Source organism: Salvelinus alpinus, unplaced genomic scaffold, assembly GCF_045679555.1.
Source record: "Salvelinus alpinus unplaced genomic scaffold, SLU_Salpinus.1 scaffold_40, whole genome shotgun sequence".
Taxonomy (NCBI): domain Eukaryota; kingdom Metazoa; phylum Chordata; class Actinopteri; order Salmoniformes; family Salmonidae; genus Salvelinus; species Salvelinus alpinus.
This window is the reverse complement of record NW_027255981.1, coordinates 1227365-1240096: the sequence shown is the minus strand read 5'-3', so window position 1 is coordinate 1240096 and position 12732 is coordinate 1227365. Positions and strand designations below refer to the sequence as shown.

At 43.4% G+C, this 12732-nt stretch overlaps 1 protein-coding gene across 5 annotated transcripts in view; it reads right to left on the bottom strand.

Moving 5' to 3' along the window:
• The window catches only part of LOC139567040 (tau-tubulin kinase 1-like), a 51961-nt gene that overhangs the window by 19758 nt on the left and 19471 nt on the right, over positions 1–12732 (bottom strand). For all 5 annotated transcript variants that reach the window (XM_071388470.1, XM_071388471.1, XM_071388468.1 and 2 more), the window contains exons 7-14: positions 10172–10237; positions 9784–9876; positions 9154–9279; positions 8596–8750; positions 5378–5582; positions 4820–5001; positions 4128–4462; positions 3618–3781 (exon numbers count right to left, since the gene is read on the bottom strand). In XM_071388470.1, coding sequence (XP_071244571.1) covers positions 3618–3781; positions 4128–4462; positions 4820–5001; positions 5378–5582; positions 8596–8750; positions 9154–9279; positions 9784–9876; positions 10172–10237 — 1326 coding nt within the window. The remainder of the gene's footprint in view (positions 1–3617; positions 3782–4127; positions 4463–4819; positions 5002–5377; positions 5583–8595; positions 8751–9153; positions 9280–9783; positions 9877–10171; positions 10238–12732) is intronic.

Sequence of the window (12732 nt, the reverse complement as noted above, 5' to 3'; positions counted from 1 at the left end):
TTGGAAGCACAGAATTGTCTAGGAAGTCATTATATGCTTTAGCGTTAAGATTTCCCTTCACTGAAATTAAGGGAACTAGCCCGAACCAGGAAAAACAGCCCCAGACCATTATTCCTCCTCCACCAACCTTCACATTTGGCACTATGCATTACAGCAGGTAGCATGCTCCTGGCATCCACCAAACCCAGATTCATCCGTCGGACTGCCAGATGGTCATAGGAAGGCCAAAACAGATCATCAAGGACATCAACCACCCGAGCGTGTTCACCCCGCTACCATCCAGAAGGCGAGGTCAGTACAGGTGCATCAAAGCTGGGACCGAGAGACTGAAAAACAGCTTCTATCTCAAGGCCATCAGACTGCTAAACAGCAATCACTAACTCAGAGAGGCTGCTGCATACATTGAGATCCAATCACTGGCCACTTTATACAATGCACTAAATAATGCCACTTTAATAATGATTACATATCTTACATTACTCATATCACATGTATATACTGTATTTTATACCATCTATTGCACCTTGCCTATGCCGCTCGGTTCATCCATATACTGACATGTACATATTCTCATTCACCCCTTTAGATTTGTGTGTATTAGGTAGTTGTTGGGGAATTTTTAGAATTTTTTAACTTGTTAGATATTACTGCACTGTTGGAACTAGAAGCACAAGCATTTCGCTACACTCGCATTAACATCTGCTAACCATGTGTATGTGACAAACACAATTTGATGAAGTGTGATTTGTCACTCCAGAGAACGCATTTCCACTGCTCCAGAGTCCAATGGCGGCGAGCGCTTCACATCACTCCAGCCGACGCTTGGCATTGCGCATGGTGATCTTAGGCTTGTGTGCGGCTGCTCAGCCACCCATTTCATGAAGCTCCCGACGAACAGTTCTTGTGCTGACGTTGCTTCCAGAGGCAGTTTGGAACTCAGTAGTGAGTGTTGCAACCGAGGACAGATGATTTTTACGCGCTGCACGCCTCAGCACTCGGTGGCCCCGTTCTGTGAGCTTGTGTGGCCTACCACTTCGCAGCTGAGCCATTGTTGCTCCTAGACGTTTCCACTTCACAATAACAGCACTTACAGTTGACCGGGGAAGCTCTAGCAGGTCAAAAATTTGCCAAACTGACTTGCAAAGGTGGCATCCCATGACGGTGCCACGTTGAAAGCCACTGAGCTCTTCAGTAAGGCCGTTCTACTGCCAATGTCTTCTATGGAGATTGCATGGCTGTGTGTTCGATTTTATACACTGGTCAGGTTGATATAGCCGAATCCACTAATTTGAGGGGGTGTCCACATACTTTTCTTTATATAGTATTCATACTCTGCTCTGAGTTAGGTTGTTTTGAGCACAGGGATGTTTTGTGGCACCCTCTAGTGTTGGGCGCAGGGGAATAAAAATAAACAAACAGTGTTACTGTACTTATACCATGTGTACGGGCCTCCCATTAGACATACACAGTAGCACATAGTAAGCAATGTATGACACTTTTCAGCATGCACAGTTTATGCATATCAGGGTTCTACAACTCTAGGGAGCTACTGGATGTGCATGTTTTTTATTTTTCCCCAACCCAGCACTAAGACCTGTTTCCAATAATCAACTCATCATGACCTTCATTCAACCAGGGATGTCAAACTCAAAACAGTCCTCTATCCATCATTTTGGGACTTTTTGATGCTCCCTGATTGTCTAGCTTTCAAATCCTGTGATTATTAGTGAGCTGGACACAGTCAAGAACATTTATGTATGTAGGTCCATTATAATTTCTACACAGTTTCGATCTGGTTTAGTCATTTTAAAGTATATTGAGTTTGTTCCCCCCCCCACCAAAAAAATAAAAATATTTATATCGTTTTTTTAAACTCAAACCACCGTGGGCTGGATTGGACCTCCTCGCAGGCAGGATCCGAGCCGTACGTTTGACACCTGTGCCATATGCCATATGCCAACCAGTGATTGAGCGTTGGAAAACAAAGCATTTATGAATCTCTTTGAAATGCTCATTGGATGTGTCTTTGGTTCATACTTAAATGCCTGTTTCTTGACACATATCTGTGTACAAAGCGGTATTTCAGAGTTGAAAGTGTAACATGCGACAAAAATAAAATATAATACATATATCATTGTTGGGCAAAATAGTATGATTGCATTACATTCTCACCTAAAAGACCCCTGAAGAACTGAAACCCTAATGGAAGCTATGGGCACATTGGTTTTAACAATAGAAAGAAACATTTTGTCAACTTCAATTGTTCTCCAAGAAATTGCTGAATTTCATCTATAATTCACCTAAAAGACTTGAACATTCCCCATATTTTCTTTATACATCTTTTTATGTATGAGGTAACGGTCAGCTTAATCACATTTGGTGGCAGCGGTGGGATATGTTTCCCTAGCCTGATGGGAAGACCCACGGTTTAAATGTTTTAATTTAACATTTTCAACCAAAGGTTTTCATGTCAGGAGTTTATAACACTGACGTCAAGAACATGTTTAGTATGAAGAAAACGTTTCGAAACTTGGTGGCACCACCTAAACATGTCCAAAGATATTATTTCTGTTACAAAAACCTTTCGCTGCGGCTATCTGGATGTTTGTTACATTATTCTCATCAGAATGACAAAGTGTCATCATGTATGCGTATATCTTGTTTCATCGGTGTGTCATAACGAGGGCATCAAGTGCAGTGCAACCCGAACAAATTTCAACCCGAATACAGGGACGTACTGGGACCAGGAATCTTCCCGGGGTATGGACCAGCTCGTCTGGCATTTGCCGGAACCGTACAATGAGAAAATGGACTCATTGCGAAAACGATTGAGAAAATATTGTAGAAATACATTGGGGGGGAAAGAACCTATCAAAAATAACCCTACTCATGCCACCATCTCACCCAAAAAACATAAACTGTTCAATAATTATAATATGTAAGGCTACATCTGATCTGATGCTGTAATATGCAGTTTGCAAAGCCACGTCTCCCATTCATACCTTAGCATTACAAAACAATGGTTAAAACCAAAAGTCATGGGCAAAACCAAACTGATGGAAAGGAACAATTTGTGCCTACTGACACAGAAAAAGGCACGTTTTCTCTCTTTACACTGGCAGGATATGTCACACCAATGACAGTGTGAATGACACTAAAATGCCTGCGGGAATAATGGTCGCCCCCCCCCCCCCCCGCCAAGGTATTCAGTTCCCACTGGCTTGCAAAATTCTAGGGTTGCAAAATTCCCAGGTTTTCTAGAAAGATTACTGGAATTATAAGGAAATAAACTGGAAATCCGTGAATCTTCCAACTGCGATTTCTGGAAAAACAGGTCATTTGAGTTAAATTATCGGAATTTTGCAACCCTTGGCTTAAAACCCTACCCCCAGGTTTAGCACTGCATGTTAATGGACATCCCGACCAGAGGGGGCACCGAACAGCTCATCTTTACATAATCTGGATAGATCAACAACACCCACCGCTTAGGTGGGTCTCATCCATATCATCTAAAGATGAATCGCACTGTGCAGCAGGCGACCCAGCTCTGAGCCGACTACCATGAACATGCAAGGAGAGAAGCCTCCCTCCACCGATAGGTTGGCCCGATCTCTTACCGGTCTTTGGGGTCCGACAGGACGGCCTGACGGGAGTGAATGACAGGGCGACATGGCGGGGCTTCCCCCACTTCGTCTGGAGGCTTCCTCCTCGGTGAGCGTGAGCATGCCCCGGCTGCTGTTGGTTGTGTGGGTCGTCTTGGGCCGCACCACCATCTCCGCCCCTAAAACAAAGGATTGGTTAGGAATCTTTTCACACCGTCACGCCAAACCGGAACCAAACTGTGATGGGTTGAATAGTTCATTTTCACATTGTCCTTTTCAGCACGGTTCCAGCAAATGTGGTGGATGCATAACCAGGTCAGCTCAGTAGAAATGGTTTGGTTCGGCCCAGTAGTGTGAAAAGTGTTTGCCGGATTAAGTCAAACGTCAAATAATATTTTATTGTCAGAGGAGAGATGAGGATCATCGTCAACACAACTTGTACAGAATAGAACAGAACTGAATAGAACAAAATTGAACTGACTGAAATTTCACATCATTGAATGTACATAAAACCTTCAGGCCCACCTCCTCCCCGCAGCCTCCTCCTCTCCTCTCCCTCCTCCAGGGGCCTCAGCTCCTCAGGCTCCTCATCGGTGGTGCCCGACGTGGTGGGCTGGAAGTCCCTCAGCTCCGTCTCCTTGTCGATGATCACCCACTCCTTGCTATCAAAGTCTTCCTCCTCTGCTAGCGGCACCGATCTGATAAAGGCATTACTGTGGGCTTCCTGGTCCACGGACGCCACCGAGCCCTCGCCGTGCCGCCCGCGCTGCAGGCCGTCGTCCACAGACAGCATCATGGCCGGTTGGGACGAGTACAGGTGGCGCGAGGGCGAGCCCAGGATGTCCATGCGGGACCTGATACTGTGGCACACAGATATGTACACGTACACACAGGTACAAGCACGAGGACGTACAAGTGCACATAGACACACAAGCGCGCACAAACAAATGCACACACACAAACAAAAGAACACACACATTAAGTATTGAATTAAGTATTAAAGTGGAGGGCTATAATAGATAGGCTTATAGCAGTTACACAGACCCTAACCCAAAGGACTTTCCTGGAACGCCTAAGAGACTTTAATGTAGCTATTTACAATACTAAATGTATTTTAGTATAATGCACTTCCTGGTTAACTACTATACTTAAATACTATTCTACTAAAAGCTAGTACAGGTCTGTAACTAATGCTAGAGCTGGTTTGTAGTGGTCACCTTTGGCCGTAGCCGTCGACGGCCCTCCCATCAGCGGCCGACATGCGGTCTGACTCTGGGCTGTTGATGCGGCGGTACCGGAGGGAGCACACCTGGCCACTGAGGGACTCGGGGGCCCCTCCTGCCCTGCACGGCGACATGGGACAGGCCCCTCTGCTGGGTTCATCCCCCTCCTGGGCCCCCTGCAGACACAGAGGGGAGAGGAGGGGAAGAGACGGGAGGGGAAAGGAGAGAAAGGAGGTCACGATGATGTATGCAAAACAGTAATTCATTCTAAAATGTGTCTATTACCACTGCTAGGAGTTTAAAGGGTAGGCCTTCGTCTGTCTAGTGTACACATTTTCTGTGTGGATGTCCATCTCGGTCTGTGCATCTGTATGTCCGTCTATCATCCTCTACTCAGCCAACCATCAATCGATCCCATATTTTTCATTAATAAAAAAATGCTAAAAATACTGTATCAACAAACAGCATAAGCTACGTTAGAACAACATCTACATAGATGCCATACAGTAAAATGTTGTGTTCTCCTTCCCCTCACCCCTCCCCCTTGCTCACCTTGCCCAGGCTGATCCTGAGTTTGTTGCGGTTGAAGTCGCTGTCCTCCCATCCCTCGCCCTTGGCGGGCGGTGGCCCCCCCTGGCGGCTCCCGCTGGGAGGCAGGGCCGGAGGAGCGTTCTCCTGGTCGCTGAGGTGCTGGTCCTGGAGCACGTTCTCCGTGTTCTCTCTCTGGAGGTCTCCGGGCACCGGGGTGTTTATGGCTCTGTGGGAGAAGATGGGTGGGAGTGGCGGGATGGGTTCAGGTTAAATCAGTTGATTAAGATCAGCGGCGGCCCAATGATGTACACAATGTATATTATAAACACATGTATAACACCTATATGTGAATATATGTCCACTGGGAATGCAGGTTTTTGTTCCAGCCTTACTCTATTCCAAAATGTTTCTTATTATTTTATTTCCTGAATTATGCATGCACTTAATTAATGCACTTTGTACAGGCCACCCTCAAAGTTCAATAAACATCTATTTATTCAGTGAAACATTGATTGTAAACTGGTATTTTACAGCCTAGTTTAGAATTCAATATCATGCTTTTCAAAGGGTTTGGATGAGGAGTGTGGCAGTAGCCTCGAGGTGTGACAGCAATACCGATGGAGACAAAACCCGTTACCTCTCTCATTTGCACCGGGAGGCTCAGGATGCCTCCGAAAATGGCACCCTATTCCCTACACAGTGCAATATGACGTCAAAGTGCACTACTTAGGGAATAGGGTGCCATTTAGGATAGAGCCTCATGTGTGATGACGACCAAAACACTAACGATGTCTCCGGAGATGAGGATGTCGTGTTCGCAGGGAAGTCATGCGGCTGTGTGTAGTGTGTGCGTGTCTAGGCAGCCTGAACAGTAAAAAGCCTCAAACAAGACAGTCATCAGAGAGAGAGAGAGAGAGAGAGAGAAACTTCAAAAATAATATATTTGGGTGAGTGAGTCAAACAATTGCTCCCATAAAAGACAGAGTAAAATTAGAGCCTTGTGACTGGACTCTATCATGTTGTGGCACTTTCAGGATCTAATGTATTGTACCATTGCATTGTGATTTGATACTGTAAATGTCAAGTATCAAAGACAGCCGACGGGTGAAAAAGACTCTAAGATAAAGGAAGATGTAGAAATATGACATCATCGTACACAAATGGGGAAACGTTCTGCTTACAAAATGTGAATCTGCCACGAACGCCTCTATTGGCTCTTCCCATGCGAGCACGCCTCAAGGGAGGCCATTTCAGCTGGCACATTTACATTGATGTGAACACTGAAATGTTGATTAAATGGTTACCGTCCCTGTTAACACTAGAACCGCTAAAGCAGTAATTGACTGCTCATTAATATAATTTGTTTTATTACTCTGCCATTTTTAAAGCCATGCCCCCCCACCGTCCTTGACTTTTCCTAAATAAGTCTATATAACCGTAGGTAGAATGTTAATATCACAAACAGAACTGGAGTTACAACCTGTTTTAGGAGGGCATCTCATTTTTTGAATGGTTTTCCCCGTTGCCCCTCCTCCCGACAGTGGAAGGTGCCGTGCCCCAGTTGATAATCAGTATGTCATTCCCAATTTTGAATGAAGAGCAAGGCTGGCCATTATATTGTACTGGTATAATCTAATTATGATCTGAAAATGTATACCCTAAATATGTACCCTATACCAGTCCACCAAATCCAAGCAGTCTTATCAGTCTACTCTGGCCTATTTGAAGTACACAGTGAGAGGCATGTGTAATTTACAATAGGCAAGACAACGACGAATGGATGCACATGCTGTGTTAGCACTGCTACTAGATCTGAATGAAAATAACTCATGACATCTGATTATTCTTCAGATTCTGAGCCTCAGCGTGAACCTACGCCTCCGAGGTCTTAGCGCAAAAAAGACAGAACGATGCGCAATGCAGCAGGTGTCCTCGCCTCCGTTAAATGAAATGTGAGACAAGAGAGAGGAAGAGACGGCACCGTTTGGATACAACAAGCCAGTGACAATGCTACAGGCTGATTATCAGCACAAAATGTCAGCACAGAGAGCAGGCCCCAGGGGTGTAGACAGAAATTCGATGGTAGGTGGGCCTGCTGAAATTTGGATGGGCAGGGGTGGGTGCTGAGGAGTATTTAAAAAAAAAAAATAATAATAATAATGTATTCTTTTTTTGTTTTTGCTCAATTTGATTGGATAGGTTTGGCAGGGCCTGGCACCCCCGTGGTGGGCCCGAGTCCACCCAGGCCCACCCATGCTTACGCCCCTGACAAGCCCTACATCTCAAGCAAAAAACATCACCAGCAACAGCCGGCCCCAAGCTGGAAGCGTTCATTTCAATCCTGTGGCACATTCGATGGAAAGAGTGTGTAGGCTATATGGAGAGCTTCGGGTCAGACATGTAAGGGATACCTTTCTTTGGAGAAATCATGTCACGGGATCGCTTCAGAAAGATCATGCCACGGGATCGCTTCAGAGAGATCATGTCACAGGATCGCTTCAGAGAGATCATGCCACGGGATCGCTTCAGAGAGATCATGCCACGGGATCGCTTCAGAGAGATCATGCCACGGGATCGCTTCAGAGAGATCATGCCACGGGATCGCTTCAGAGAGATCATGCGTCACCTTCATTTTGGTGATAAAGAAATGAGAATGCAATGCCTGGAAACAAATTCGCCATGGTATCCGACGTATAAATAATTGACTCTTTTTTTTTTACTGCTGTCATATCGATACTTATATTCATTATAATGACGTTATTACTTTTGTGCAGATTTTCACCATTTATCAAGTACAGTTGGTGCTGACCATGCGTCTTGGTGGTTGGAATATTTTATTTTAATTTTATCATTATTAAAAGAAGCTGTTACCGTGTTCCAACACAAAGGCCCTCCACAAATAAAACTGATTGAAAACGTGTATTTTTACATATAGCCTACAGCAACATAAACAAATTAAAATGCTATTGTGTTATTTGAAATGTTTTTTTTTATTACTCAAATGTTACCTTCATAAACACAATCAAATTATAATTTTTGCGATATCATATATGAAATGTATGAATTACACTGTTAATGTTGCAGTCAGAATGACTCATCAGCTTGAAGGGGGTCCCTCGAGGCCCGGTGGTTCGAATGTTAAATGAATTGCAAGCAGAAAGTTGCCCTGCGGTGTATGATCATGTAAAATTGTGGACTTTCCTTTCAAATCCTAACGGTAAATATATCAGGGTCCTTACCCCACCATAGCGACGGTGGGCCGTGTGTTGTGCTGTGGTTGGGTGGAGGCGCTTGTCGACTGCGTGGAGTCTGTCCCTCCTTTCTCCCAATCAAACGGCTCATTTTCCGGGATGACGCGCTCCTTCATGCTGTTCTCAAACACCGACATCAGCAGCTGGGAAATAAAGGACATTTGACTTTGGCCACATCCCAAATGACGCCCTAATCTTTAAATACACCCTTTTCCCTTGACCAGAACAGCAGCCGGCCAAACAGAAAACAACTCCAAATTAGACTCTGGTTGTGTCCAAACGGCACCCTACTTCCTTTCTATTGGTCAAAGTAGTGCAGTATGTAAGAAATAGGGTGTCATTTTAGATGCAATTTCGTAATTGGAAATAGCATAGGGAGAACTAGGAAGCATTGATGAAGTCAATATATCAGTTTGTGTGAGCATACAAAAAAAAATCCCCGGAATAGTGAGATGGTGGCCAGTCAAAAAAAAAAAAGAGACGTTTGTGGGAGCATTTCAAAACACTTTCAAAGTACTTTCCTTGTTCTCTATACTGCGAAGGTACCTGATAATCCGGCTTGGTGTAGTAGTCCAGGCCCAATACATGGTCGAGGAAGATATGAAACTCTGAAGGCATGTGTTTCAGCAACATCCTATGGTCATATCGCTCTTTTATCTGCCCGACTTGCTCCTACGCAAAAAAAACAGAATAAAACATTAGATATTTGTTTGACTTTATTTAATTGTTATTCGTTAGCTGAACACACCAGTCCTTTCCCCTTCCCCCTCCATTTGCCCATTGCGCCATATGCACAAGTGTCCGAAAGCTGATGGAGTGAAAATGATCAAGGGTGTAGGGGCAAATTAGACCATCCTATATGCAACTTCAACGGAGCCAACACGCACTGTGATATTTGGAGTTTGCACAATTTCATTACAAAGAATCGAGAGGCGTACCAAAATGATATGCCACATGCATTTATTTCTGTCTGATTTCGAGGCGCAACTCATATTACAAATGAAATACCTACTAAACGAAATGTTTAATTGTTACTAACATTGTCAAGAGTTGGAAGAAAAGAAGATCCAGAAAAGCTTGTGTTTTGTTCAGCTTGCGTATTATTTGATCATTTGACGCTTAACGATTCGCTAGAAATACAGTGGGTCTGTCGCGGACGAGTGAAGGGGACTCTACCTTGTCCTTGATTTTCCGCCATGGTAGCTGTCCAACTGCAAATTCCACCAACATGTAAAATAAAGACCATAGGTCATCATGGCGGCCCATTTCCTGGGGAGAGAAAAAACAAAAGTAAAGATTATGAATGATATTCTTCATCCACGCTATATCGTTTCAATTAGTACAGTACACCCTTAACAGTGCCAAACCTAAGGTTGCCCCCATAGAGATCCTATTAAATTACTAGAGGAGGTATGTATTGTAATCCCTTTATTATATGGTTGCCCGCCACCAATCGACAGTACAACAACATAATTAACAAGTTCTAAGTTTATTTCATAAGAGCAAAATTGGCAGAATACATTTTCCAGCATATACATTTCGACAACATGACAACATTGCTTACTTTGTTTTTATGTGCGTTGACTGAGGCATATCGGACAGTTCCTCGGAAACCTGCAACAGTTCTCGGCTGAAAGGAAATAAAAACGATATTAGTGACGGACTAATATCAAGATGCACATACATCAATGTCTTGGAAAAAGAAAAATTCGAACACATCTTCCTTCTAGGTTTATCCCTACTGTTCACTCTCCAAAATCGGGTGGTTTTAAAAATAAAACTATTCCTATCTAACACTTAATTTTTTTTAAACTAAAATGTGAAGTAAATAATAAGGACAACAAATGGAATAAAATAAATGACTGGTAATGATTTACATTGACACTACACTAGCATTCATCCCACATCCGTTAGCGCCAAATAAACACGTCACAACAGCTACGTAGAGGATACATGCAATTACAAGCCATCTTAAGACCCGAAAGCACGTCATCGAACATTGAACATGCTATATTTGACCTTGATTGTTCGATCTGACATGCGCCATAAGATGCCGAAGTCAAATATAGGTCATATCAATGCTTTTGTTGCCAGCATTTAGTGCCGTAGAGGAGCTATGGATGCTTACTGTCAACACAGTGAATCTAAATAGTATAAATCAAATAAAAACGAAATAATAAAGTAGACAGAAACATATGTGAGGGGTCACACCAGGAATCTGTACACTAATCCTACTAAAAGCTCATGAATGTATGTCTGTGTGTTTGGCTCAGTAAGCAACTTGGGTAAAACCATAACGGTATTATAATGTAGCTGAGCTAAATTCCATTTTAATCCAGTCAATATAAATAATTAATATCCAACGAACTTGAATTGAAATATTTCAATAACTCCTTCGAACTTTTTCCTAAATGTCGATTCACTTCCTGCACTGACAAATTGAAAATTGATTTGCGCCTCTCTAGCTTAGCTTAGTAACTCAATCTCTTGTGTTTGGCTTGGGGTGGCAGTATCAGTGGCGCGGAACATGCTGTTCGTTCTCACATTACCCTCGTGGTGTGCCGGTGCCATGACCTTAGCTCCGAGGGGAGCAAAATGAACGCTCGCGGTCGAGTCCCACGGTCATTTCTCGAACACTACTGAGCCCTCAGAGGTAGACACTGGAGCTGCGTCCCGAATATTACTATTTGGGACGCATCCTTGGTTTAGATTTGACAGGGAAGGATGCCCTGTTATTGTCAACAATAACACCACCTGTGCTCTCATCTGGTTATTACAGAGAGAGGCTGCCTGTATGTCAGTTGACATACTGTATGTATGCAGACATGTGGCTGTTAGAAACTGTTAGAAACAGGAGAAACTTCCACATTGCTCTAACTTACACAGTCTGTTGCTTTCAAGTTTGTCACTTTCAACTGCGCATGCGTCAGAATTAGGACCCTACTCTGACACATAGCTAAAACCTAAAAGAAACAGAGTATCTAAGTGTAAGTTAGAGTGTGAGCAATAATGTACAAATATCTCACATCCGAATGTGGCTCTAATATTATTGCTATGTGGATAGATACACTTATAGCTGTTGCTATATAAAATAGCTGCAAGCAATAACAATCGGGTCCTAGCAATATAAATAGCATCACTCGGTTAACTATTGATATAAGTATAACAGAAAGGTCGAAGGTGGGTGTCCTTAGTGTGACCCCTCTGCTCTGAGGAGAACAGAAAGCTTGGTGACCACACTCACGTCACTCTGTCATCATGCACATGACAGCCATGGCGGAGCAAGGATCTGATGGAGAAACGGGTTGGAGCATGCACTTCAAAATCAAATATCCAAAAGGAACTGTAAAACACAAAACAAAGGCAAGCACTGAAACAAAAGGAATTAATAAACGTAAGGGAATGTAACAGAAATGGGCACACATCACATAGAAAAAGTGACATTCATAAAAGGTCCAAATTACACACAGTCATGGCAGTAACTTGTCAAACATTTTCTATTGGCTTTTATGTAATAGAGAGAACTATATACAGTGGGGCAAAAAAGTATTTAGTCAGCCACCAATTGTGCAAGTTCTCCCACTTAAAAAGATGAGAGAGGCCTGTAATTTTCATCATAGGTACACTTCAACTATGACAGACAAAATGAGAAAAAAATCCAGAAAATCACATTGTAGGATTTTTAATGAATTTATTTGCAAATTATGGTGGAAAATAAGTATTTGGTCAATAACAAAAGTTTATCTCAATACTTTGTTATATACCCTTTGTTGGCAATGACAGAGGTCAAACGTTTTCTGTAAGTCTTCACAAGGTTTTCACACACTGTTGCTGGTATTTTGGCCCATTCCTCCATGCAGATCTCCTCTAGAGCAGTGATGCATTGGGGCTGTTGCTGGGCAACACGGACTTTCAACTCCCTCCAAAGATTTTCTATGGGGTTGAGATCTGGAGACTGGCTAGGCCACTCCAGGACCTTGAAATGCTTCTTACGAAGCCACTCCTTCGTTGCCCGGGCGGTGTGTTTGGGATCATTGTCATGCTGAAAGACCCAGCCACGTTTCATCTTCAATGCCCTTGCTGATGGAAGGAGGTTTTCACTCAAAATCTCACGATACATGGCTC